General features: G+C 42.4%; 1 protein-coding gene across 2 annotated transcripts in view; it reads left to right on the top strand.

Moving 5' to 3' along the window:
* The first annotated feature begins 4,502 nt into the window (after nucleotides 1–4,502).
* TCP11L2 (t-complex 11 like 2) overlaps nucleotides 4,503–27,410 on the top strand; it is a 37,190-nt gene continuing 14,282 nt past the window's right edge. Inside the window, exons 1-6 of one of the 2 annotated variants that reach the window (XM_054574587.1) lie at nucleotides 4,503–4,628; nucleotides 12,455–12,621; nucleotides 14,937–15,069; nucleotides 18,420–18,540; nucleotides 19,563–19,786; nucleotides 21,643–21,779. In XM_054574587.1, the coding sequence (XP_054430562.1) occupies nucleotides 12,465–12,621; nucleotides 14,937–15,069; nucleotides 18,420–18,540; nucleotides 19,563–19,786; nucleotides 21,643–21,779 (772 nt within the window). In that variant the 5' untranslated portion in view covers nucleotides 4,503–4,628; nucleotides 12,455–12,464. Of the gene's footprint in view, nucleotides 4,629–12,428; nucleotides 12,622–14,936; nucleotides 15,070–18,419; nucleotides 18,541–19,562; nucleotides 19,787–21,642; nucleotides 21,780–27,410 lie in introns of both variants that reach the window. The other variant, XM_054574586.1, reaches the window with a different exon arrangement.

The following is a 27,410-nucleotide window of genomic DNA, read 5'->3' as shown; positions in this document are numbered from 1 at the left end:
CCATAGAATTTTAAATTACGTTACCTTTTAAAAATAATAAGGGCCTTTTGCAAATCTATTCCTTTCTGTAATTTATATGGAAAGCTCCACTTGTTTTCATGACTTTAAAAATATGAATAAAAGAGAGATGAGAAAGTTATTTATTATGCAGTGTAATAGCCTTCTGCCGCTAAGGCATATTTAGGAGGGAATACAATGATAAAAGTGGTATCATTGTATAGCACTGTGAAATTATATTAGTGACATCTGAATGAATACATTCTCACTGTAAAAGAAATAATCCATTTGCATACATATAGACTAAATCAGAAACATCTCCCAACTTGCCTCTGAAGCAATTTGGAGAGTAACTTTTTACTCTCCAAAGCAAATGGAGAGTATCCATTTCTATGCATTTCATAAATAAAGAATACATATGTGCACTCTCAAGAGCAAGTTCGCTATGAAGTATAAATGGTATCACCACATAATCATTGTTTTAACTCGTGTGTTGTTTTTATTTTTTTATGTTGAACATGCAGACACATTTTTAAATCTTTTCCTTTATGTCTTCTAAGTTTTGTCTCTTATTTTAGAAGCTCTTCCCTCACTGGTTTTCTAATATAGGTTTAAAGTGGAGATCAAAATAGTCAACTGCGACTGAGCTGCAGAGGCTTTTAGAAAAGGGCCGCCTGACGGCGACTGGAGGGGTCAAGAGCAGGCTGTCCTGGCCAGGTTGTGAGTCACTGCCTCTTTGGCCTCCTCTGGGCGCTCCTTTGAGCATCGTCTCCCAGGCCCCTCCCGCTTCCTGCCCAGAGTCGTCTTCACTGCTGGCTCGCTCTTTTTTGCTTTCTAGGGGACAGCGGTGGTTTCCAGGTAAGTGGAGCGAGCCCACGGAGGGTGACGGACGGGTACTAAGAATGTGGTTTCTTTTAGAATGTGAGGGTTCAGGGCCTGGGGCTGTATCCTAAACAATTGGAATGAGAAATAACCTCCAATTTTACGCTTAATTCAGTTCAGTAGAGTCAGAGGAAAAACTGGTTTTGGTGCTTTGGAAACTTGATCAAGCACCAACATTTTGATTAACTGTCAAAAGTGGTCAATGATCTAAATCTGCCTTATAGTCAAGATAAGAAGAAAAAAATGACAAAATCTGCCAAGAAGGTATGGTTAAATTTTGAACATTCAAAGACCAATTCTCTAGATTGTGTATTAGCCAAATTATTTTTATTCTTTTCACTTTATATTGTCGTCCCCCCCACCAACCTTACTGAACTTTAACCTTTTCTAGCAACTTAAGATGGACAAGGGAGAAAAAAAAGAGATGAGGTTCCATTTAGCTAATTTTTCTACTTACAATGCAGTCATATCTTATGTGAAATGTTAGTTTCTAAAGGGACACCATAAAGCCATAGTTATGTATGGTCAAAATTATTATTGAAAGTTCCTTCAATGGATCACAAGAACTGGGATACTCCCTTTTTTTTTCTTTTTTTTCTTTTTTTTTAACATTTGGAGACAGGTTAATGGAAAATAAGTACCTTTAAACATTAGACTCATAATCTGTGCAGTGAGATCAGGACCAGCTATATAATATTTGAGGTCCAGTGCAAAATGGAAATGTGGGGCTCCTTGCTTAAAACATTATTTCAAATGTCAAGATCACAGCAGCAGAGCATTAAACCAACTGTGGGGTTCTTCCAAGTGGAGGGTCTTCTGCAATGGCACAGGCTGTACATCCATAAAGCCAGGCTGGGTAACAAGCTTGGAAACTGGGTAAAATCACTGTCAGTGTTTAAATTCTTTTCTTGCGCTCCCCACACCCTGTCCCGTCTGTGTAGTATAGTTGAACTTGCATTATGCCAGTTCAGCACAAAGCACAGCTCCAACATACAAGTTAAATGGTTGAAGAGCTGCAAGTCCATACTAAAATAACAATTTTGGATTTCCTGATTTTTTTTTCCTCAAGGATTCATTGTAATTTAAGACTCAGGTGTGTAAAAGGAAACTTAGTATTTACATTTCTTTACTGAGCAAAATTTTTGACATGTCCTTACTCACCGAAAACAATATAGCAAATTTAGTCTATTGTGAAGTTAATAGGAAAAAACAAACTGCATTACCATGAGTTCCCCAGGTGAGTTCCCCCAAAAGCTATAAGAATTAGGTGTGATAACATCTTCTTCAAATAAAAGCCTAGTTACTTTACTTCCTAAAGAGGTTGTCTTTTCAGACTCCCCCCCCCCCCCCCCCGCCCCCCGGCCACCCCACTCCCCCAGAAGGTCTTGAACATAATCTGAGCAAGGAGGATTTTGTTCTACAACTGCCTAAGCAGTCTGGACAAGAATGTGATGCAAGGCTTATTTTTAAGAGGAACTGTGTAATATTTTACAGCACTCTAGTTTTTCAAAGTGCTTTTAATATCCAAGTCAGGCTAAGTGGCAGTTGGTCAGATGGTTGACCAAAAGGTTTTCAGGTAGCAAGTTCTTTAATGTCAAAGTAACAAAAGATTGTGTTTCCAGGATATTTTCTCTCCCTGGCTTAGGTCTCTGATGTTACCCCACGTTTTCCACCTCAAGGTTCTGAACCCCGCACATGTTGAAACTGAATTCACCTGCTTTGATAAAAATTGCTTCCTTGTGGTCTTGAGAGTTGTGTATTTGAGCTTTATGCCCAGGGTCAAGCAGTGGTCACCCAGGTAGACTGGTCAACTCTTGACTCATGCTCACCTGCTCCAAGTTATGTAATAAAGCAAAACAATACTTAAGCTCCTACAAAGCTAACAAAGGAAGCAAAGCTGCAATGTGTCATTGTCACAGTGTTCAGAAGTTTGAGGGATATTTTTGGTTAATCTTTCTATTGTGGAGATTTTAGGGTGTTGATGGCAGTTGTGTGGTGGTTGTTATTTCGCAAGAATTGAAGTTAGAGGCATCTGTTATCCTGACTGCTGATTCCAACAAACTGTATAAACAAGGGCATGAAAGAATCTGGAGAGAACTTGGGTGGCAACAGTATTTTGTCATTAATCTCTTGATTTGTATCAAGTTGTATATTTTTAGAGAAGGGAGGAGAGAATGGTGTCAGGAGACACGAATACAAATTTATACTGATCATTATTAGATAAGTTTGTTCAGAGGGGTTTGCCAACGAGTTTCAGTAACTAAGACTAATTGACTGCTTACTGTGTACAACTCTAACCATTCACATACTTTCTCTCATTTCATCCTCACAATAACCCAATGAGGCAGTCATCTTCGTTATCCCTACTGACAAAGATCTCCTGGGTAGCAAATGTCAGAGCCAGGGTTTGAACTCAAGATGAATCTCTACTGTAACACTAAACTATTACACTTTAGGGTAACTGCCTTTCTGCCCTCCTTTAAAATGCTGCCTGTCTGTTTTTTTTCCTAGAACCAATCTTGCCTCCCCAAGCCAGACATGATTTCAACACTAAATAAAAATACTTCAGCCTATATAAAATTTACTTCCATTCCTGCATGAAACTATCTCCTAAGTAACACCAATTTACACCTGGCAGAAGATAGAGCGGTTTTCATGTGCCAGGTTGGGAGAAGGGTGTTTCTGTATCCCCTGAAGCCTGCCCACAAGAACTAAGCATTAGGCCTGACAGTACAGAGCCCATCCTGGCACTGCTTATTTACATTAACATATGTCGAAACTTCTCCCGGACATAGAGCTAGGTGCTGCCAAGAACCCTTAGGGGAAGTAAGATGCTTTATCTTTTGCAGGCACACAAGCCTACTCTTCAGAGAGCCTGGGTGGGTGTGCCAAGCAGGAGTTAATCGCCTAGTCCAGCCGTATGCAAATCTGGACCCGTGTTTATGCGGAGGTGCAGACACAAACGTGGGGGACACTGTTGGTTGCTGACGTGCGTGGAAACGCACTTGCCACACTTCGTTTGGGCTGTCTCTGTAAGCGTCTACCGTATGACAGCACCCAATTTGGATCGCCCTGTCTAGATAAGGGGCACTCGGGTAGTATAAGTTCCACCCGCGGCAGAGGGGCTTGCAGCAGTGCCCACACGCTGGCGCACCCCCGAGGACCCTAAGGGGGTCAGGTCAATCAGCGCTTCTGAAGGCTTCGCCGCGCCCCCTTCCTCGCCTCCGACTTGGCCCCGCCCCCAGAGCCCTGACAGGCCCCGCCTCCAACGCCCGGAGCTCGGGGCTGCAGAGCTGCCCCAGTTCCGTAAACACTTCTCTCCCCGCCCCTAGGAGCCCCCGGACTGCACCACTCCCACACCGCAGGGGGGAGTGTTCCCTGTTGCATCCAAAACACCTTCAGCCCAAGCTCGCCTCAGCTTCTTTCATCCGAACGTGCGGAAACACATTCTGTGATAGTGAAATCCGTCAGAGCTCCGCCAGCGGAGCCTGGAATGCCCTGGCTTCCCCTCGCTCCTGCGCTGACTTCCCCCCACTCGCCGGTTAAGTGATGGTCGCGCCGCAGCTGTCTCCGCGGAGTCCCTCCCGGCCCTTTAAATACAGCGTGGGGCGGGGGGTGGGGGACGGGGAGTTTTCCAGGTGCCTGTGTTGGCCTGGGTGAGGGACACCCAGAGACCCTTGACCCGGGCACAGTCAGTCGTCTTTCTCCTCCGCCTGTCTCCGCGCGGGGCCGGTGCATATCCGTCCCAGGTGAGAGGGTCTCCGGCTCTGAGGTGAAGGGCCCAGGGCGACGGAGGGGGACATGCTGGCTGAGGGCAGCCTGGAGCCTCCCCGCTCCACCTTAGAACTCAGTCCTGAGACGCCGGGTCCGGAGCGGAGCGTTAAAGCCCGGCTGCTTGCTCCCCTCAATCCTCTTGTTTGCCCTCGCACCGCCGTCCCGCGTGGAAGCTGGGCGCAGGCGCCGAGCAGCCACGGCGGGGGGTCGGGGTGGCCGCGGGCTTCGGGTCCCGGAGGCCGCCGGGTCGCTGCGGCTGGGCCGCTGTTTAACATCTCGCTGGGCCCGTGCCAGCGACCGCGGTGCGAGCAGCTTCCCACCAACTCTCCGGGAAGGGACGCCCTCTGGCCTGCGACCCCCCGGCCCCGCCGAAGGGGCTGAACCTCGCCGTGGTGAGGGCCGGGTGGGGATCCGAAGCGTATGTTTGGGGTTTGTTGCCGGGGTTTCCGCGGCGCTGGGCTCGGCCTCCGCCGTCCCCTCCCCCCAAGGGTTTGTTTTGACAGGAAACTGCTGCTGGAGTGGAGAGGCTGCGAGAGGACTTGGGTGTGGGGGCGGGGGTGGTCCGGGCCGACTCCGGGGCGTCCCCTCGAGGGCGCCCTCGCTGGGGGAGCCAGCCGGGCCCGGGGCGCAACCCCTGGCCTCGCCGGGACTGCTCGTGCTTCCCAAAGCCTGTCCTGCTGGTGGCACCACTGGGGTTAACAGTAATGATTTGAGGTGGCGCGTGGACAAACGAACGTGGTTATGTGCTCTGGGTTTTCGTGAGTATTAGGAAAAACTGTTCCATTCCATGAGCGATTTCACAATGGTATAAAGTTTCCTTTTAAATTGAGCGTCGTTAAATGCATAACTCAGGTGAAAACAGAGAGAAGTGATTGATAAATTAGTGTGTGGGTGACTAGGGCAACTTAGAAACAGGTGTGAAGAGTGGTCCTCAATGACTACAGTTTGGGAGATGCTGCCTTGGATGGCTGTCCTGTTACTTTTTCCTTGAAGAAGCGAGACAGGCTGTCCTTGTCCCCGTGGTCCCACCAGTCCCCAAGATCCCCAGCGTAGAGACCTTGCTCTTTGCTGCCCGCCAACCATGATGGGGCTCCGCAGTGCTTCCCACTTAGGGGGCTCCCTGCTGCCTCTCCGCCTTGCCTCCAGGGTTCGCACATCACCCTGGCAGCCCACAGGGTGGCCTGACTCGAAGTGGCCCAGGGCCAAAGATACCCAGTCATGTGTGGAAGTAGCTTCAGTGCCACTTTGTGGGGGGGGAGGGTCGAGGGCCCCAGAGGGCACAGGTGCTAAAAACAGGGCATCCAGGGGTGGAAGGAGAAGTGTTTTCAAGTATGAAAAGTGCCTAGAAATTCTCCTCCCTGATGCTGTCATGTTATATGTACTGTGAACATCTGCTGTTTTAGACAATGACTGGCTTGTTGGCTTTTATCTAGCTCTTTGTTGGCTCTAATATGATGAAGACCCGTGTTCTCTAGATGAATGGAACAAGCACCTATCTCTCTGCTCTGTGGTTTTTGCTTTGCTGGTGATGAAAAACCTTTTAGCACTGCTGTTTGGGACTGGTTCTAAAGCAGCGTTTTGCAGAAGATGGAGATCTTCCACACCATCTGCAGTTTTCCCCCACAGCCCAGGCTTACTCCACCGACTCCTTGCCCTCTACTCCACATATGGACATGCTTGTCCTGGCACCAGACGTGGATTCAAAGATGATACCCACTAGATGTTTCTTGAAATTTCTCTTTTCTGTGACAACCTTAACTGGGTGGGTTCCATTCCTCAGGGCGCTGCTGGGTAATCTTAGCGATTCCCTTCAAAACCTTTTGGACTTACACTAGTTGTACCCAGTTAACCCTTCTGAGATTTAAGTTTTAACTAGGGCTTTTGCAGTGCTTAAAGAATGGCTCCCTGATGGAGGATTTTCAGTCCCTGGGTGGGGGGTGTTGAGAGTGAATTTGGACAATAGACTCTCTCAGTGATGCCCTTCACGGTGCAGCCCTTGAGCAGCCCCCCTGGGGTAAGGTCTGCTTGGCACCACATGTGCGTGTGTCCCCGTGGTGATAGGGAGATCGATTGGCAGAGTGGGAGTGGAACGAATATGAGCAGCACGCCAGCTTTTCTCCAGCCATCCTGGAGTGATGGAAAGCCTGGGCTTTAGGGATCCACGACCTGGACCTCCGTGGCGCTGCTGCCACTGCAAATCGTTGGGCAAGTAATGTAACCTCTCTGAGCCTCGGGTCCTTATGCATAGAATGGAGATAATAGCCGTACCTTAGTTAGCAAGGTTTTAATGAAGATTCAAGGAGAGAAAACTTCTAAAGCACTTTTCATGGGGGCTGGGTCATAATAAGCACCTAATAACTATTCACTTTGCTTGTTATTATTTGCTATCAGTGAGCATTGAGAGGGCGAAGAGACAGAATGTAACTGTGAGTCTTCGCTAGTTTGAATTATTGGTGCCTTAGAAATGTGTTGTATTTCTAAGGCACTGGGAGTAGAGACCTAGCTCCTCCCTGCAAGCTGCTTAAAATTTAGTGGGGAAGCAGATAGGCGGAAGTACTTTAAGTGACTACTTAATGAGAATATGAATAATGCGAGTGAGGCTGAAGAGGAGGAAACCCCAAGTTGTCTTATGAATGAGTGTGGCTTAATTTGTCCATCAATAATACTCACAGAGCTCTCGCTCTATCCCAGGAAGAGTACTAAACTCTCAGAGGCTAATTTAGATGAAGTGAGTGGTAATATCAGGGAAAGCGACTTTGAAGTTGTAACATTTAGTTTCAAATCTGAATGACAACAAGGAACCCATCTTGTGATCAGGGAGAACATCCCAGGAGGACAGAACAACAGGTGCCATTGCTCTCAAGTAGGAAGTTGGGCTTGTCTGAGGAACTCAAAGAAGGCCGTCGGGAGCAGGGAAGGTTCACCGGAGAGCGGCACCGGACGAGGTGGGCAGAGGCCAGGTCGCAGAAGGATTGTAAACCGCTGCCAGGAGACTTCTTGGGAAAAGGGAAACCACCTGGAGAAGAACCCTTAAAAGGGATGATTTATTTTTCCTCTTTGGAAGGGCTCCAGCCTATTTCCTGTTTTATTCTGCAGGCACTCTTCAAACAGGACATTGGGACAAGTCTGACTCTATAGAACTTTTGTAATAGAGTGGTATCTAAGCTATCACAATAATGGGACCAATCAAACTCTAAAAACTGCAGGAGATTGGACTGTTTCAAATTAGACTTGATGTTTCAGTTTAATACTTCTCTTTTAGCCTTTTGCTCAGAAATAATTTTAAACTTATAGACAAAGTTCCAAGAACAGCACAAAGAATTCCCTATTGTCTGTCTACCTTTTACTTATATTTGCCTATTAACATTTTGCTCCATATGCTTTATTGCTTTCTCTTTTTCTCATTTCAATAATGTGAGAGAAAGTTGCATACATCATACTTTATACATAATCACAGTACATTTATCAATTTCAGTAAATTTAATGTTGTAAGACAGAGGTAGGTTCAAGTACTGTAACACTGTTCTCCATTGACCCAATAATGCCCCCCCTCCTTCCGGTACAGGATCCAATCTAGACTCCTCTATTACACTCACTGTCCAATATCTTTTCATCTGGGACATATCCTAGCCTTTCTTTGTTTTTCTGACATTGACATTTTGGGAATTCATAACTTCTTTTAGTAAGAATAAAATAATAGTTGATAATCTATTACTAGGAGCTTAAGTACTTGACACAGACTATTTAAATTAATCTTCACAACAATTGAAACCAATCTTCCTTCCACCTGTTATGAAACACAGGACTAGCCCCCTCAGGTCCCTGCACCCATTCCCTCCTCTCTAAAATATCAGTGGCCATTCTGCCATTCATTCATCCATTTATTCATTCAACAAGAACTATTTAAGTGTCTTCTGCATCCCAGTCTTTGGGGTAATCTTGGAAGGAATAATATAATTGCATTTATTATTACTAAACATGGAACACTGCGATGAAAAATGTGATTCTCTTTGAATTGTGACCTAGTGTAGTATTGGAGGATTTGCTTGGAGTTATCTTCTGTTTTCACCTTTGACTTCACCTTTGGCCTGTGAGTAAATCCTCCAGGTTTGAGATGTGTTCTTGAAGAGTTGAGTGGTTTGCTTGTGAGTTACAGTGGTGAAGGTTAAGTAGATCTAAGTATGTTAGTATGAGTAGCATTACCTTTCTTAAAGAATCAGCCTGGTTCCATGATCACTTGTTTTAAGAGAGAATCCAGCATCGTTTTAAAAGCAGTCTAATTACCCTCAATGTTTTTTTGAGTTAAGTGGCATTGTCCCCAGACTACTTACATAGAAACCCGAGAACAAGAAAAGAACAGATGTGAAGGAACTTACAGAAGACCGTGTACACCAGGATGGACCAGTTGCTTTTGGCTTTTGTATTTCAAACAAATGCAAGAGGTCTGTCCTAGGTTAACTACCAGTCTTGCATATCTGTAGGATATGTTTTTATCATCATGGGATAAAACTTTTCTTCCCTCTAGAGTTTTTAATGCCTAAAATGATGATAATAACAACAAAAGCAAATAATCCTGTTGATACTGTGTCAGACATTGTCCCAAGCACTCTACACTGACTAAATGAAATCTCACACCAACCCTATGAGTTAGGTAGTATTAGCTTGCCTATATGAGGAAACAGGCAATTTCCTAATAAAGTAATAATGGACATTTGGCTTTGAAGAAAATCCTCTGCTTAGATGCACTAAAGCCCAGTGTGGGAGAATCTTCTATCAATTAAACAAGTTTCTCAACACTTTGAAGTTTTTAAATGTTGCTTTCCCTGTGATAGAAACTCTGCCTTCAGTGAATTGTTGGGGAAAAAGTGCAGTTTTTAATTATGTCTGCAATGAGCACATTTAATTTCTTAGAACTTCTAGTGATGCCTCATGGACTCTGGATTTATAGCATTTTAGCAATTTCTAGCTGAAAGGGAACTTACAACTACCCAACTGGCTCAGGAAAATGAGGTGAACAGAGCAGATGAGATGTGCAGAAAGCCACACAGGAAATTAATGACAGTCTCAGGCCTCATGTCCTCAACTTCTAACTTCTCAGTTAGGTTTTAATTTTTTAAATCTTTGTACTTTGCTGCCTTGTTAAATGCAATTTTAAAACCTATGAAGTGTGCTGTTCAGCTGGAGTAGAAAAATGAAATGGGCAGTTCATAATTATAATGGGGGAACTTATGGTTAAATTAATCCAATGGATTAATGTATGAATTAACTTACTTCATAAATTCCCATGGATGAAAGCTTTTATTCACCATTGCTTGGAAAAATAGCCAAAGTAAAGAGAAATAAGAACAGGCCATACATAGCACAACTGTTACAGTGGAATAACTGAAAAAAAAAAAATAAAGCAGTAACAAAGTTGAAGATATTCAAATAAGAATGTGAGAAGGTCCAGGGAATATTAAGTCTTAAACCTAAGAAGGTAGGTTTCGGTGTGGGTTCTCTGCTCTCGTGCTTGAACTTTGGCAGTACCAGGACTGTGTAAATGTGTAGTGATATCAGTTTGCAAATGTTCTGGTTGAAGCTGCACCAAATGGGATTCAAAGATTCCAATTCAGCTGACACCGAATGAATGCTTGTCACATATCTGACACTGGCAGTGGACGAGACACAGTTACTGCCTTATTAAGGAGAGTTGGAAGTAACCATGGGAGAAAAAAATCACTGTACAGGTGACTAAGCACTGGAGATATAGGAGATGTGCCGCCAGTGTACAAAGAAGAGTGCTTTTAGCTCCAGCCAGAGAATAGGGGGAAGGCTTTCTGGAGGAGGTAACATTTTTAAGAAATGCCATCAATGAGAAGTAAACTATTATTGCAAAGAGACAAAGCTAGAGGGAAGGGCAAGCATTCACTCCATTTAGGATCTGGGGTTTGGTGGAAGTGAAAGGATTAGAGCACAGGCTTTTCTTTTGTCCTCTCCCCTTCTCCCCAAGCAGACAGGAGTTAAAAAGCTCAAGTCAAATCTAGTTTGCATGCAGTAAAGGAGGCTTGGCTATTTTATAGCCTGTGTTCATGGTGGTTGGCCATGGGACTGTAGGATAAGGTGAATGCCTCTACCTGGTATCTTCCTGGCAGCTACATGGGGCTCCTCGCCCTTTGGTCTGCAGAGGCAACTTCTAAGTTAGTGGTTTTCTGTTGGTGAAAGTGGTGGGCCAAGCAAAGGTGCGTTTCTATGAGTGGCAGGTCTGAAGAAGTATGTTTAGGTGAGGTCTGGTACAAATGCCCTTGAGCTTTTGACCTTAACCAGTCCCTCTCAGGCCCATTCTTGTCTACCACCCAAGAGACAAAGAATGGCACTATTTCTCTCAACAAAGGCTAGACTCCCCCTTAATCCTAACCCTGCCGGCCTCTCCTTTCTCATGTTTCCTCAGCAATGTCTTGTCTTGCCTTTTTTTGAATTCTAGCATCTGGCACACACAGTCTTAGGTAAGTGGACTTGAGAACCATGAGAGCAGGGTCCTGTCTGTTTTGTTCACTGTTATTTTCCCCAGTGCCTGGTACAGAGTAGGCACTCAATAAATATGAAAGGGATCATTGCAGAAACTGCAGGAACTTCTAGGCATACTATGCGTAGTTGTGGTTTCACATTCTGGCACTTTAAAAGCTCTGCGTACCGCATTGCATGAGCTGTTTCAGGTTTAAAGAGACTCAGTGAACCCTTATTATCATTACTGTCCCTTTAGGATTTGAGATGCCTTTCCCCCTGTTGTCAGCTGACACCACACACATATGGAGGCCAGCTCTCTCCCGGGCCTGGCCGAGGCTCCTGGGGTTAGGCCTGGGCATGCCATGTGCCCTGGATCTCCTTTCTAGGGGACAACTGGGCTCAACTGCTCTGCCCTGCGGGGCAATCTGCTGTTCCAGAATGTAGAGTCAAGGGACTGGCTTTGCGTCATGCTCTGTCTTCTTGTCCCTCAGAGTTTGTACCTCGCTCCAACCTGTGAATCAGGATCTTTTGTGCCTGTTTGTCCATTGGGTGGTAGTGGGTGCTTTGTAAATTGCCAAATACAAACGAAATATCAGTCCTTAGTCTTCATATCATGGCAGTTCATGGGAAAATGGAGACGGGCCAAAGGACTTGCCAGTCAGAGATTTTAATTAGCCTTCACTTTTCCCCAGGAAGCTCACAGACAACTAATGAGGCTGATTTCAGAAATATTTTATTCAAAACAAAGATATAGGAACAATGACAATAGCTAACATTTGAGTGCTATACTAAGCACTTTAATAAGATGAATCTGTTTCATCTTCAAGTTATCCTATGATATTAGTCCTTTAGCCCAGTTTTACTGATAAGGCAGGTATTATAGTCACTTCCTCAAGGTCACATGACAAAAGACCAAATGAGCTTCTAACCTAGGCAGTCTGACTGCAGAGCGACTTTTACTCTTACCTTCCCATGTTTCAGGAGCCCAGGAGGAGAGACTGTTCTCTGCTTTGTTTTTTAAGGATCCGTGATTACTGAGAGTCCACATTTGTGCTGGGTATGTGCTGAGTTAAGCTCACACCTATGGCTGTGGAATCCCTTTTCTGGAAGACAGTCTTGAAGGCCTAGTGATAGCCTGGCTGGGGTGCTGTGGGAGGCATGAGGTCACCTTCTGGGAGCCTTCCCAGTGCTCTGACACGTGCGGCACGGGTGTCTGCTCTGGAGGAAGCATCAGCACCACAGAACACAAAAGTATCACAGAACATCGACACAGGGTCTATTTGTCTGTGCAGGTACTATCTCTTTACCCCACACTCAGGTGACACAAAATGCCCTTCAATGACGAGAAGCAGTGTGTGGGTGAGGACCAGCCCAGCGATGCAGATTCTTCCCGGTTGTCCGAAAGCACGGCTTCGCTCAGTGACTACGAGTGCTCCAGGCAGAGCTTTACCAGTGACTCCTCCAGCAAATCCAGCTCTCCTGCTTGTAAGCTGACAGGGGAGCAGAGCCTGGGGGGAGTGGGGTGGTTCTAGGCCTGTGTGTGGGTTTTGAAACTAAGAAATGACTGAGCCCTCACTGGTGTGGCTCAGTGGGTTGGGCGTCACCCCAGGAACTGAAAGGTTGCGGGGACTGGGTCATGCAGCGGGGGGTGGATCTATGTTTCTCTTACACATGGCTGTTTCTCTCCCCCCCCTTCCCCTCTCTCTAAAAACAAATAATTTTTTTTTTTTTTTTTTTTTTTTTTAAAGAACTGACTGAGATCAGAGTACACAGACTTCCCTTCTTTCCAGATATAGCGGAATTGTACTGCAGAGGCCTTGCTGCTATCTTGTACACGCTCTCCGGAGTAAATAGTCACTAAAACTTACAACCTGCTCTTGTTTTCCCATCACAGTGTCTGACCTGCTCTGATTTGACTATAAACCAACCCCACCTGTCTTTCTCAAGTAGTGGTAAACCAATCCTTGACATCACTTCTTGGGCCACATTCAAGGATAAATTCAAATTGGTCTTTTCTGATAATTTCTGATTTACATAAAAGGAAGGTTGCCCCAATTCAAGGGTCAGGGAGGAAGTGAAATAATCTAAAGGGTTTTCTGCTGATTTCAAAAACTGTTGTGCAAATCACTCTAGAAAAGTGCCCATGAGGAGAATTAGTACACTAGGAGGGTGAGGAAGATTTCAAAGAGTGGCCCCAGTGAAGGGAGACATCTTTTTGCCCTTTTTTGTTTTGGTATGTGGAAGCTAGTGATGTGTAAAGCAGGTGCATTTGTCTTTTTTTATTTTAAAGCTTTTTAAATTAGCATTTTTGTATAGAAAATATAACACTTAAGCTGACAAAGCAAATGCAGGAAAAAAGCAACTAATGTTTACTATGATCAAATGCCCACTTCAAAAAAGTTTGTCCATTTGTATTTATTTTAATTTGTACATTCTCATTTTTAAAAATTGGAAAGTCCCTAAGTATAGAGAAAAGAACACATGGCCTATAATGTCACCCAAAGATGACGGCTGGCAGTGCTATGTCATATCTTCATTCTTCACATAGACATATGTTTGCGTATTTGTATGGAATCTTTTCACTTAGTATTATAACTAGAACATTTACTCATGAAAAAATATTTTTAAAACATTATTTTTTATGACTACTACTTTTTCAAGTGACTATATGATAAATTTGTTTAACCATTGATTTTACATTAGACATTTAGTTTGTTTTTTTTTTCCTGTTACAGTGTTTTATGAACATCTTGGTGCATAAAGCCTTTCCAGGAATTCCTTTAATATAGTTGGATTATTGAACCAAAGGGTACAGACATTTTTAAGGAGACTCTTAATGGGACAGAGAATTGGCAAAAGAATTTTCTAGCAGCCACTCAGTTTTCTGTGCTTTTTCTTACTCTTTATATTATACACAAAGTTGATGCCTCTAAAAGGGTACCTAAGAATCCTGAAGAAGAGTTTTACTAGTTCTGTATATTGCTGTTTTTTCCTCTTCCTCCTCCTCTTAAAATTATTTTAGGCAGCAAAATATTGCTAGGCAGTATGGTTATTTGAGGTAATAATTTCCAATCAATAGGATATATGAGTTCCAATAGTGATTTCAAAAGGACCTGATTTATTAGAATAATCTTTAGAAATAAATAGAATAATTATTTACTACTTCCTTCTGAGATGTACATCATGAAGCTTATCAGGTTTTATTTTAATCGTCTGCATTTATTGACTTCTTACTAGTAGTTCTTTACCTAAATTATCATATTTAATCACCTCAGGACAGCCCTGTAGGGAGGTCAGTCATGTCTCAGTGAAGTCAAATGACAACTACCAATTGACAAAACTTAGAACCATACTTAAGCGCTATGCTATATACTGCATATATTTTTAGAAATTATTAGTTTTTAAAAGTCAGTTATTTCATATTAAGTCTTAAGTTAATGAGAGTTATGAATTACAAATAAAAAGTCATCAATTTCCTCTATATTACATGTAATAAATGCAAATATAATAGACACAAAAATGAAATGATTTAATTTAAAAATTAACAGCTTATATTTATAAGATTGTTTCCATAACATTGAAAATTTATCAATGCAGTAACTGCAGCTATCAAAGGAGTTCTTAAATTTTTGAAGACAAATGTTAAGCAGGGGAACCCACCTATATTAGTATATATTTTCTTACTTGTAAAACCCCCCAAATATATGTTGGAATAACTTATACTCTAGCTGCATCATGGGGCTTCATTGGATGACAACTTCTCTTCTACAACATTAACTGGTTTTTGCTTTTCTCAACAGCAAGCCCTCCGAGGGTTGTAACATTTGATGAAGTGATGGCTACAGCAAAGAACTTAGTAAATTTGACTCTTGCTCATGAAATTGCTGTGAATGAGAACTTTCAAGTGAAACAAGCTGACCTCCCTGAGAACAGGTAACCTGGAGGTGTTTGTTGTGGGTAAACTGTACTGCAGAGTGGGAGTAAACATTATCTGGTTCTCTAACAAGGTCTTATACTTGTTTTTAAAACCATTCCTCTGGGGTACATGTTTCCCATAATCTTTAAAACTCAGCTTATGTGTCACTTCCTCAGGGAAGCTTTTCCTGACATTCCTGAGCCCATGAGACTGCATGACATCCCCTTGCTAAAAACTCCTGTAGTTCCCTCTACCTTCCCTTTGTTAAGATGTCATAATTTTATGTTCAATGTCTGTCTTTCCCACTTGATCCAAAGCACCATTAATGGATGAACTATGTCTAACTGTTTGCTCTATCCCTGTTACCTAGCAAGAGTACCTGACATATAATACATGCTCAAGAAATATTTGCAGATCGATTAATTAAAAACCAGTATTTACACTGTAAAAGGTAAATGCAGCTGAGTTGCCAAAGTGCTAAGAAAAGGCAATCCAGAAGCCTCTGGATGTACAATCGAAGTTTTAGCTGCACACACTCCCCTATTTAACCTCGCCACCAAAGCCCCGCTAGTTATAGATACATCCTTATGTCCTATTTTACCCTCTCTGGCTTCAGTGGCTGGAACAAAGAATAGAAAAGCCATGTGCCCATTAGTACAGATAAATCATCTGTAGAGGCAAAGTTGGCTCATGGGCAATGGCACCGAACCTTCAACCTTACAGTGAGTGCCTTTTATAAACCAGGAGGCGTTCTCTCTATCACCTACAACAACATAGACTATTTGATTCCATTCAAAACTTTTCTGTTTGTTTTAAAGCAGGACAATAGTAAACATAAAAGTTTTTAAAATATAAAATGTGGATCAGAGTCCTCCTGCTCCTGGGGATGTTCCTAATAATCCTTAATATTTTTTTAAGATTATTGGCCACTGTAGGTGTCTCTGTTTGGTTTTCTCTGGTAACTGCATTTCATCATGATGCTTTATACCAGCTCTATTGCTATGCCTCTATTGTCTCTGGACTAGTTCAGTCCCAACTAGTTGCCCCTTCTCCATCCTTAGTTCCTCCACATCCACATGGTAGCCACAGAGACTTACTAAAAGGTAAATCAGGTTAGATCCTTTCTTTGCTTAAAATCCATGAATCATTTTCTAGTACACTTAGAATCAAAATATAAGCTCTTTGGTGTGGCCCGCAAGGGCCCTCCTTTCCCAACTGTGTCTCTTCATCCTGTACCCCCTGCCCGCTCTGCTTCAGACACTGGCTTTCTTGATGATCTCTGGGGGACCGGCTTCACTGTGTCCCGGGGATTTTGTTCTTCTTTCTTCTTTTCCTCTGTTTGTTCCCTAGATCTTTACCAGCTCCTTTCTTCTCCTCATTGAAGTCTCAGTTCAAAGATCACTGTCTTAGAGAAGCTTTCTTTAGCCATTCAGTGAAATTATCATCCTCTTCATCACTATCTACCACATTGTCTGACTGTGTCTTCCCCATACCTCTAAAATTGTCTTATTTATTTTTAATATGGCACTTTTTTTTTGTTTCTCTTTTCCTGCTAACATATACACATTTTGAGAGCAGAGACTTCGTTTCACTATATCTTCAGCGTCTAAAACAGGGCATACCACATATTGAATGCTGAACATTTATTGACTGATAAAAATGTTTGAAGTTAATACTACTGTTTTTTATGAAGTACAGCAACAGGCAATTAGGGGATGTTTGTACTTTAAATTCAAAGTTACAAATATATGCTGTAGTCAAGGTGCTTTAGGATTAGACCCTGGGGCTTGAATTTGGACTCTGCTGAGATGTATCTGAACCCCACATCCCCAAGGATGAGGTGGGGACTGTGGTACTCACTTCAAATGCACGCTCAGGGGCATGCAAGTGCCTTGAGCATACATTTTTGGATACCATGGAAAATGTGAATCCTCTTCCCTTCGTTTTCGTGCATAGCTAGAAAAGGTGAGCAAGGGGAACAACATACAGAGTTAGGACACATTACCTTTGTTTAAAAATGACAGCATATTAGGAGCTGTTGATTTTTCAGATGACTCTCCACAATCGCCAAGTTGTTACTTTTTCAAATATGGGTGACTCGTATTTTACCAAATATTTTCTTTGGGGAAAAAACTTGGTAAAATAAATCAGATTTCTGATACCCAGTATAAATGCTTATAATAATTTAGTTGATCTCATGCTCTCCTGCCCCTCCCTCATCCCATCCCAGAAAATTAAAGACCTAAAATGTATCTTTCAACCTTTAAAAAAGCATAAATTTAAACTCAGATGTCCCTGAGGGAGCTATCAAGTTGTTTTAGCTCATTCCTGGTTGGTCCATTAAGGCCAAGTACTTGAGGCTTGTGAAGTGAAGAGCAAAAGTCCATCCTAGCAATGTTTGCTTTTGTAATTGTTCTGTAGTTGCTCAAGAGAGTCTCAAACATTGGAAATGACATTTATGTTGAATAAGTTTTAGCATTTAAAGTTGCTGAGTAGAATGTGGCATTTGTAGTTATGGAAACAATTTTAATACACTCCACAAAAAGCTAATTTTCATTTCTCCTAACATTATTGTATATTTAGCTATTTGCACTTTGAAAAGAAAAATTAGGAGCTATGCCTAACTATCCTATAAAATTGTTAATTCATTCACCATGCATTTCTTGAACATTCAGTATATGCCAGGTATCTAGAGGAAGCCGTAACCTCTACCTGGGAGAGGTGTATAGCCCTGTGAGAAGGTAGAGGCTGGTAAGTAATTCTAGGGCAGGGAAATATGTGCTGTTCTCAAAGCTGTTGCAAATGGTGTAGGAGTTCAGTAGGGATGTGTATTTTAGTGTGCACCTATTTTAGGGCATTGACCTAAGGGGTGAAGCAAGATGACCATCTCTTCTATTGTGAGCTCTTCCTATTTCAGCAGTTTGGTCTGGCCAACTTTAAATGGGACATTGAAGCTGAAATTGGCAGCCTTTCAAATACATGTCTCCTTGGGGCCAATCTGTTCTGTGCCACAAAACTTCAGCTGTTGAGGAAAGAGCAATTTTGCCACCTCATCCCAAAAATCTAGAACAACTCTAAGAATCTGTGTAAAAGAGTAACTGGGTAAATTACAGTGTTTCCTTTAGACAGAATTTTATGTACTTATGAAAAGATTGGGGAAACACGACAAAATATTAAATGAAACACATGTGAGATAATATTGTACATACTGGGTATTCTATGTTAAAACAATACATTAAAAATGTAAATAATGGAAGTATGGGCAATTTTTTTTCTGCATTTTCTAAGATTTCTGCTATGAACATATTGCTCTTATAAGCAGGAAATCAATGCTTATTTAAAAGAAAAATCTATATCATTCCTATAGCTTGATAAGCCGAGTAAAGTGCATTGTCCACCAGGCCTACTGGGATGTCTTGGAATCAGAGCTGAATGCTGAGCCTCCCGAGTATAACCACGCCATCAAACTGTTTGAAGAAATCAGAGAGGCAAGTTGACATTGTCTGTATTAATTAATAATTGTTTTCCCCCAGACTGTTTTCATGCCCTCCAAAGAGTATTAGAGACTCTTTTGGAAAAACTTTTGAGCAAGTTCAGTCACCGGGAGGGATTTTTCCTGCACCTCCTCGAGTGGGGTGGAGGCTGGGAGAGTGGGGCCGTGGAGGGGACCCGTGGTGACGCTTAGTGCAGAGTAGCGGTTGTAGTGGTCAAGACCACAGACTTTGGAGTTGGGTGGTCCTAGCTTGGTGATGGCTTCTCCCTGTTGAAGTCTTATTTCCTGAGTACTTAAGTTGTAAGGATTAAATGAGGCGACAGTTACAGTTTTAGCTAACATTGACAAGACACTTGCTCTGTGCTGAGCATTAGACTATCCCATTTATCCTTACCATAATGCTGTGAGGTAGTGGCACCTGTTATTTTATATAAAGAAGCCAAGTTCTCTGCCTTGCCTAGGGTCACACAGCTTTGAGAGGTGGAAAGGGATTTGAGATGGAGTTACTCTGACTCAGAGCGCTCCTGTCCATGTGCTCTGTGTGTAACTACCATGTCTGCTACTTACTGAGTATTCAGTATAGGTTGCTTATATAATATATAATAAATGTTTTATATGTAAAATATAATATACTAGTGGAGCCCATCGCGGGGGGATTCTGTTTTTTCTTCAATGCACTCTCTTGGAGCCATGATCCGCAACTTGTTCTTTCTTTGCAGCGTTCATCTGTAAACCTTTTGAAGTTCTTCAGTAATAATGCTTCCTTACTAGTTACTTTTATTCTCAGAGAATCAGTAATTTGCCATGAAGCCGGGGCCTTTAATTCAGAAGTCAGATCTTTTTAGGGTTATGACGCTGGAGTGCTCTGATCCACCACCTAGTCCATACAAACTTCTATGGTGTCCAGGGCATTAAAATATGGATAGGGAGCTTGGTCATCTAGACATTGACATAAAAAATGACAACCTTTATTCATGTAATGATGCTGTTAATTTTTTCCTTCCTTTCCCTGTGTAGATTCTTCTCTCTTTTCTGACTCCTGGTGGTGGAAACCGGCTTCGCAACCAGATCTGTGAGGTTTTGGACACTGACCTCATTAGGCAGCAGGCTGAGCACAGTGCTGTTGACATCCAAGGCCTGGCCAGCTATATCATCAGTACGATGGGGAAGCTGTGTGCTCCTGTGAGAGATGACGATGTCAGAAAGTTAAAGGCTACTGGCAACATTGTGGAGGTGCTGAGGTTAGCACTTTTGCTGCTTACCTTTTCTTGGAGTACCTATGGGTTCACACACAAGGGAAGTGTGGGGATTGAGGAACACAGAATAATAACTGGTCTCTCAAAGGAATCCCGGGACCACACCAAAGGGTCCCGGGGTGGGAGGGAGGTAATAAACGAGGATTAAGTCAATCATTTGCTGTGTACATAGAGTTTTTAGATAGAAGGATCTAATAGGGTTGTTAGTTGTCATATGCTGGATGTTGGGGATGCAGTGATGAAAAAGACGGACAGTCCCTGATCCCCAGGACTTCACAAGGGAGACAGGCCTTGAACTAGGGGTTACAATTGTGGTAAGTGCTATGGAAGGGGAAGTAGAGGGCTTAATAGAGCCTCCAGCAGGGAGACCAAGTCAGGAATCTAGAAAGGCTCCTTTATAAGGATAATGCCAGCTGCTGTAACACATAACCCTGAATTCTCAGTTACCAATAAACCAACAAAAATTTGTTTCTCATTCATGTCACAGTCCAAGCCAGGGGTTCTTGGTCAGGCAGCCTTCCACATGCCATTCAGTGACGCAAGCTCCTTGCATTGCCTTTACTCTTGCCCAGGTCCTCAGAGCCCTTTGCATTCAGCTGGTGAACAGGAAGGAAATCATGGGGCAGTTATGCCCAGTGTTTAACTGCTTTGGCCCAGAAGCGACACCTTCCACTGACTGACTCGAACCGTGGTCCCACCTAGATTGAAGGGGGTCTGGGAAATGTGGTTGCTGTCTGGAGACGCATTTCTCAGTCACAAATCCACATTGTGGACAAGGAGCATGGATCATGGGTGGTCAGCTAGCCGTTTTCTCCCTCAGCTTCCCTGAGGAAGTGAGAATCTCATCTGGCTGTGCAGACAGTAACTTCTTTGTGATCCTAGAGGAAAGAGGAGTCTGCAACATTTTTTGCCATTGAGAGGAACCTTTCTTTGTGTGTGCGTGAATATGACCACATTGATATATAAGTTTTATGTAATAGTATCAGAAACATAGAAGGAAACCACACATAGCAGGTAACTTACTTTATGACCTTGGGCAAGTTGATAACCTCTCAGTCACTTTTACCCATCTTTAAAATGGGTTTTCTATATCCTTAGAGCTGTGCTCAGCTCTGTCAAATTGCAGTTCTTCAGTTGCAGAATCTTTGCTTCTAGTTGTTTTATTTCCCGTGTGTATAGTATCCAATCTGTGGTGTTCATCTTGGTCATTTATTGGGCACCTACTGGGTGACACCGTCCCCTACATTTTTTATTTATTACCTCATGGCTCTTTACAACATCCCTCCAGGGTTGATCTTGTTCTCTCCTTTCAAAGGTGAGGAAACCGAGGCTCAGAGACATTGAGTACTTGTATCTGGCCGCAGAGCTGGATTTGAGCAATAGGTTGCCCAACGCTAAAAAGAAGTATTTTTTTTCCCCTATGCGCACATCTTTTCTTTTTTTCTTATTCCCCTAGGAATAGAAACCATATACACTATGTTCAGACTCCTTAAAATTTCATTGGCTTTCAAGTGAAAATTCCTTATTGAACCTCTCTTGTCTCATTGTGAAAACTCATTGTATATACTTCTTAGTGTCTTTAAATCAGTTCAGAACTGGATGTAATGGCTCAGCTGGAGATAATATATTTGCCAAAGCAAACACTCTCAACAGCTATAGAAAGATACATTTGGAATGCACGTGTAATGCCCTCTATTAAAAGTGACCTTGCCAAATGGAGATTGGAACTTAAAAACTATTTTGGGGATGTTTATTTTTTTCCTGTCTTGAAAATAAGTAAAAGTTAATGAATTTCAGATTATTGAACTATTACCTGACTATTTTAACTCTAAAATTTTTAGACAAATATTTCATGTCCTGGAACTCATGAGTATGGATATGGCCAATTTTCTAATTAAGAGTTTTAGACCACATTTTCAACGCCAGCTGGTGGATTATGAGAGAAGCAAGTTCCAGGAAATTTTAGAAGAAACTCCAAGTAAGTACAAGATATTGTATATTTATACTGAAATTATGTGAAAATATGATTTTATTTTATGATTTTATTTTTGACATTTTAAGAAGTGTCACTAAAGAACTTTGGTCATTCTGTTAAACATTTTTTTTTAACTTTTAAAATTGACATCTCAAACTTGTAGCTGTTTACTATGTCCCAGGAACTGTGCCAAACACTATTCATTTCTTTATGCATCAAACACAGTATTTATTGAGCACCTGCTGTGTCCCAGACACTGCCTAGATGCTGTGGATACTGCAGTGAACTGAACAGAATAAAGTTGTGACTCCCAAGAAGCTGACATTCTAGTAGACAAACTTGATATCATCAGCTGTGTTATTAAGTGCTATGAAGAAAATTGGGTAAAAGGACAGACGGGAATGGTGCAGGAACAAGAGTGGGGAGTGTTTGTTTGTTTATTTTTAGATAAGGTGGACTGGCAAGGCCTTTCTCACAAGTAACATTTGAGCAGAGTTAGCAAAGGAATGAGGAAAGGGGATGTGAAGGTGTGGGGGAAGAACTTTCCAGCCAGAAGTAGCTGCAAACACAAAGGCCCTGAAGCAGAAACTCGTTTGTGAAGTTGGACAAACACAAGGCAGACTGTATGGCTGGTGTAGAGTAGGCAAGGAGCCACTGGCCAGAGATGAGACCAAGAGGTAGGCAGTTCATACAAAGCCCTGTTAGGAGGCGAGAGGAATCTAGATTTCATGCCAAGTGTGATGGGAAGCCCTTGGAGAGTTTTGAGCACAGAAGCAACGTCTGATTTTCATTTTTAAAGAATACTCTGGCTCTTGGGTAGAGAAGAGATTGTATGCAGCAAAGAGGGAAGCAAGGGTACCAGGTAGGTGGTATTGCAGTTGCTTGGGCAAGAAACAACAGCGGCTCGGTCAGGTGGTAGTGGTGGAAGTCGTGAGAAGAGGTTGTGTTCTGGATGTATTTTGAAAGTGGAATAACAGAATTTTCTGAAAGTTGGATGAGTGGAAAAGAGGAGTTGAGGCTGTCTCTAAGGTTTTCACCTGAGCAGCCGGGTGAATAGTGATGCCTTTTGGTGAGACGGGGGAGTTGAGGGGAAAGAAGGTGGGGAGGAGCTGTGGAATCAAGTTCGGTTTTAGACAAATGACCTCCGAGATCCTGTTTGACAACAACATGGGGAATACGTAGGCTTTTAGATATAAGAGACTGGAGTACTGGAGAATGGGGATGTATCAATACATTTGGGAATCATCGGTGTGTTTATGGTAGATTAAGCCATGGCACTAGATAACATGTATAAAATGCTTACTATATTCTAACTTCTTTACCTGTATTAACTAATTTACTCTTTACGATACCTTTAGGCAATCACTCCCCATTTTATGGATGAGGAAGCTGAGGCACAGGGAGGTTAAATCATTTGCCCCTATAATACAGCTTGTACATTATGCAAGTGGGACTCACCCAGGCAGTCTGGCTCCACGGCCCGTGCTCTGCTCCACAATATTACACGGCATGAGATTACCTAGGCAGTGAATGTAGGTACTGACAGGGCCTGACCTGGGACCCTAGAGCATCTAGAGCTGAAGAGAAGGATCCAACAATTGAAACTACGGGAATTGCACGAGGTAAAGGAAGCCAGGAGAGAGCTATCCTGTAAGATGTGAAAAAAAATGTTCAGAAGGGGAAGACATTATCAGCTGTGATAAGTGCTGCTAAGTAAAAAGGAAAGATGAAAGCGAAGCCTTGACTGCGGGGTATAACTACATATAAGGATCCTTGGTAACCTTGATGGTAACCCACTAGTCAGTAAGCTCGTGGGCACTAAAGCTGGACTGGAGGGGGTCAAGAAAGAATGGGAGTAAAGGAGGTATTACTTCATTGAATCCACACAGCTACTTAGGGGGTAGATACTGGTTTACCCTCTTTTCACAGGTGACGAACTGAGATTTCACAGCTGCCAAAAGACTGACTATCTGGTTCTCTCATTGGCAAATCCTAGACACAGTCTCTGGGCTTGAATTAACCACAGACTAAGGCTGAGCTAGGTGTTCCACCCACGTCCCTGCACCCCTTGAGGACAGACCTTTTCTGTCAAGATAGACAGTATGATAGCATTATGTAAACAAAACCACACAGGAGCCACGTGCACAGGGGCTCCCAGCAAGCTGGAAAATGTACCACGCTCTCTTTCCTGGACATGGGGGGGGTCACAGGAGGAACAGTCAGTGAAACTGGGTGCTTCCACTTGGCACCAGGGAGATGCAAGTGGGCCACAAGCTCTCCCCTGTTGATAGTGATTCAGGGACTTTGGTTAAGCCCTGTAGGACTGAGTAGAATCCATGGCGGGGGCTGGGGGAGAGTAGCAGTCAGCCAGTTTTGACCTTTCTAGCAGCTGGAGTTGTTTTAATGCTGGAATGGGTTGCTCTTCTATAATAGTAGTCAATGCTGGCTACAGTTTATTTGAGCACTTAATAAGTGCCAAGTTCTTACTATGTGACAAACACTCCATTTATTAGCCCATTCAAGCCTCACAATAGCCCTGTGAAGCTGGTAGTATTATCACCCGCTGTTTACAGATGGGGAAATTGAAGTTAAGGTACTTAACCCTAGGTGACTGCTAGTAAGCAGTAAGTCCTGGGTAACCCAGATGTGTATCTGTCCCAAAGCATGTGCGTTCAACCACTGTGTAACACTTCTTCTCTTCCAACACGGTATTGACTGTCTTTGGTGGATTGGCAGAGGGAGCTGTGGCATCGGGTGGTATGTAAGACTAGAGGACGTCTCAGGATCCTTCTAGAATAAAAAGGCTATGCTTTAGGGCTATATTGTTTTCGTTCTAAAGAGAGAGAAGGATTAAGGGAAGTAGAACCTGAATCTGAAACCTGAACTATGGTTTGTTCTTAGCGATGTTTTCCTGAGACTTGGTGGTTGGTTTCATTTGTGTGCCTGTGTTTGTGTATAAACACATGGGCAAATGTCTTTGTGTTTTGAATAAAGATAACTTGGAATCTTGAGCAAATTCCTTAATATAGGGTTGAATTACAGTTTTGTTTGTCTCAAATGATTTCTCTCCTTAAAACCTAGGCTTATTGACTTGTGATTCATTTGCACCTTTCACATTGACTTGGATATTTCCAGAGATTTAAGAATAGAAGAAATCCAGCTGTGCATATAGGTCATTACTGCCCAGCTCCAGATATGTTCCCAGAGAAGTCAAGTGTCCAGGAAGCAGAGTGTATGTCAGTTGTTAATTATATCCTTAAGTGACTGCCAAAGTCGGCCACTGTGCCCTAATATCAAAATAAGAGCCTCACAGCAACACACAAAAAGACAATGGGATTTTTGTGTGTACATGATTTTTACAAAATAATTATTGGAAAATTAATGTAGAGAAGTACTCTGAGTTTCTGAATTGACTCCAAAAATACTTTACTTTTATGACAAATTTTATATATACATCTGCCTTATTTAAAATACACCCAAGAGTCCTGGCTGGTGTGGCTCAGATGATTGGAGCGTCATCCCATAGACAGAAAGGGCACGGGGTCAATTCCTGGTCAGGGTACATACCCAGGTTGTGGGTTTTCAGTTGGGTGTGCAGGAGAAGGCAGCCAATTGATGTTCTCCTCCCTCCCTCCCTCCCTCTCTCTTCTCTCTCTCTCTCTCTCTCTGACATTTCTCTCCCTATCCCTCTCCTCTCTCGTTTTCTCCCTCCCTCCCTAAAAAGCAATGAAAAAATATCCTCAAGTGAGGATAAAAAATAAAGTATACCCAAGAGATTTCATGTATATATGGAATCTAAAATAAAAACTAAAAAAATAAATGAACAAACAAAACAGAAACAAACTCATAGATACAGAGAACATTTTGATGGCTGCCAATGAGAGGGGCAAGGGGAGATGGGTAAAAAAAGGGAAGGGATTACAAAGTACAGACTGGTAGTTGCAAAATAGTCGTGGGCATGTTAAGTATAGCATAATGAATATAGTCACTAATATTGTAACTACAGGGTGGGGCAAAAGTAGGCAGTTCCTATGGAAAATAATACAATAATAATAATACAAGAATAAACTCTGCGTGTCACATACTCACAACTGTAAACCTACGTTTGCCGTACCCTGTATGTATGGTGTTAGATGAGTACTAAACTTATCAGGATGATCGTTTCATAAGTTATATAACCATCTAATCACAGTGTTGTAAAAAAAAAAAAAAGTTCATTCTGTATGATTTCATTTTTATAAAACTGTACACAGAGCAAATTGGTCTCTAGTGCCAGAAAGCAGGTCAGTATGTTTGGGGATGATGAGGTTGCGGGGGAGGGAGGGAGAGTGGGGATGATGACAAAGCACACTGGGAATCTTTGGGGTGATGAATATGTTCATTATCATAGCTGTGGCGATGGGTGCATATATGTATACATATATCAAAACTTAACAAATTGTATACTTTAAATATGTGTAGTTTATTGTGTGCCAATTGTACCTAAGTGAAGATATTTAAAATAAAAAAAAAAGAATAGGCTAGGTTAAAAATAAAGTAAAATACAGCTAAGAAAGCCTTTGGCAATGAATGATTGGGTGCATATGTTAAGTGTCAAAAACGTGACCACGCTAGATCCCAAAACTTAATTACCTGTGGAAAAAGTAACAGGTTACCTCTGAGGGAGCCATACCACAAGCAATTTTAAAGATGCTCAGAAAAAAAAAAAGGGTTTACTTATTTATATATAGTACATTTGATAAAACGTTCTCATGAATTTTATGTAACGCTTTCAAAAATCCTATGAGGCATAAATATTTTTAAAAAATACATCACACTCCATTATGACTGTCTTTGCCTGGCATACAAGGCATTCAGAATATATTTAGGGAACATTTTAAAGATGAGCAATGTGATGCTCAGCCATGACCTGCCCAAAGACAGAATCACACAGCTAATCAGTAGCAGAGCCTGGGACTCAAAGCCAGGTCTCCCATAGCGACGCCAAGATTAAACCAAGCTGCCACTTTGGCAGTTTTCTTTGATTTTTCAGTTTTGCGTTATGCCAGCTGGGTTATATTGAAACCAACAGAAACCAACTCTGGCTGATTTAGCAAAAGAAGTGAATGGAGGCTAAAGCTACAATACAGAAAAGCTAAAATACCTATTCTGAGCAAGGCCAGAAACCAGGGGAGTGTCAGGAATCTGAGTTGAAAAAACTTTTTTTTAAAACAAGGGAAAGCTCCTGGGCTCCATAGACAGGATGGTTTATGTATACTTCAAAATGGGTCATCCTGAAATGCTGTAATCCCCATTCAGAGTCCCAGGTAAGAGCCTCATGGGCATATGAGTTAGGCCAATGCCTGGTCAAGGGCCTCTTAATTGATAGTCACAAAAGAAACTGTGAAGCAAAGGAAAATGGTTTCTCAGGAAAAATCAGTACCAAAAAAAGGGGAGGGGAGGTGTTGCTAGGTATAAGAGCAAATGTCATGGATAAGGGAACTATATTCTTCTAACTGGAAAGTGGGGTACTTGTTCTGAATATTTTCCAGAATATTGGAGATGGGGGACCTCTAAAGCCTTGTTCAACAACAGAGGCTCCCACTCATCTACACCGATCTCCCAGTTAGTGTGAATGGTGCATACTCAGAATTA

This window comes from Pteronotus mesoamericanus, unplaced genomic scaffold (assembly GCF_021234165.1).
Source record: "Pteronotus mesoamericanus isolate MK-2021 breed Mesoamerican mustached bat unplaced genomic scaffold, CSHL_Meso_final contig_263, whole genome shotgun sequence".
NCBI lineage: Eukaryota > Metazoa > Chordata > Mammalia > Chiroptera > Mormoopidae > Pteronotus > Pteronotus mesoamericanus.
This window is presented reverse-complemented; position numbering and strand designations above follow the sequence as displayed.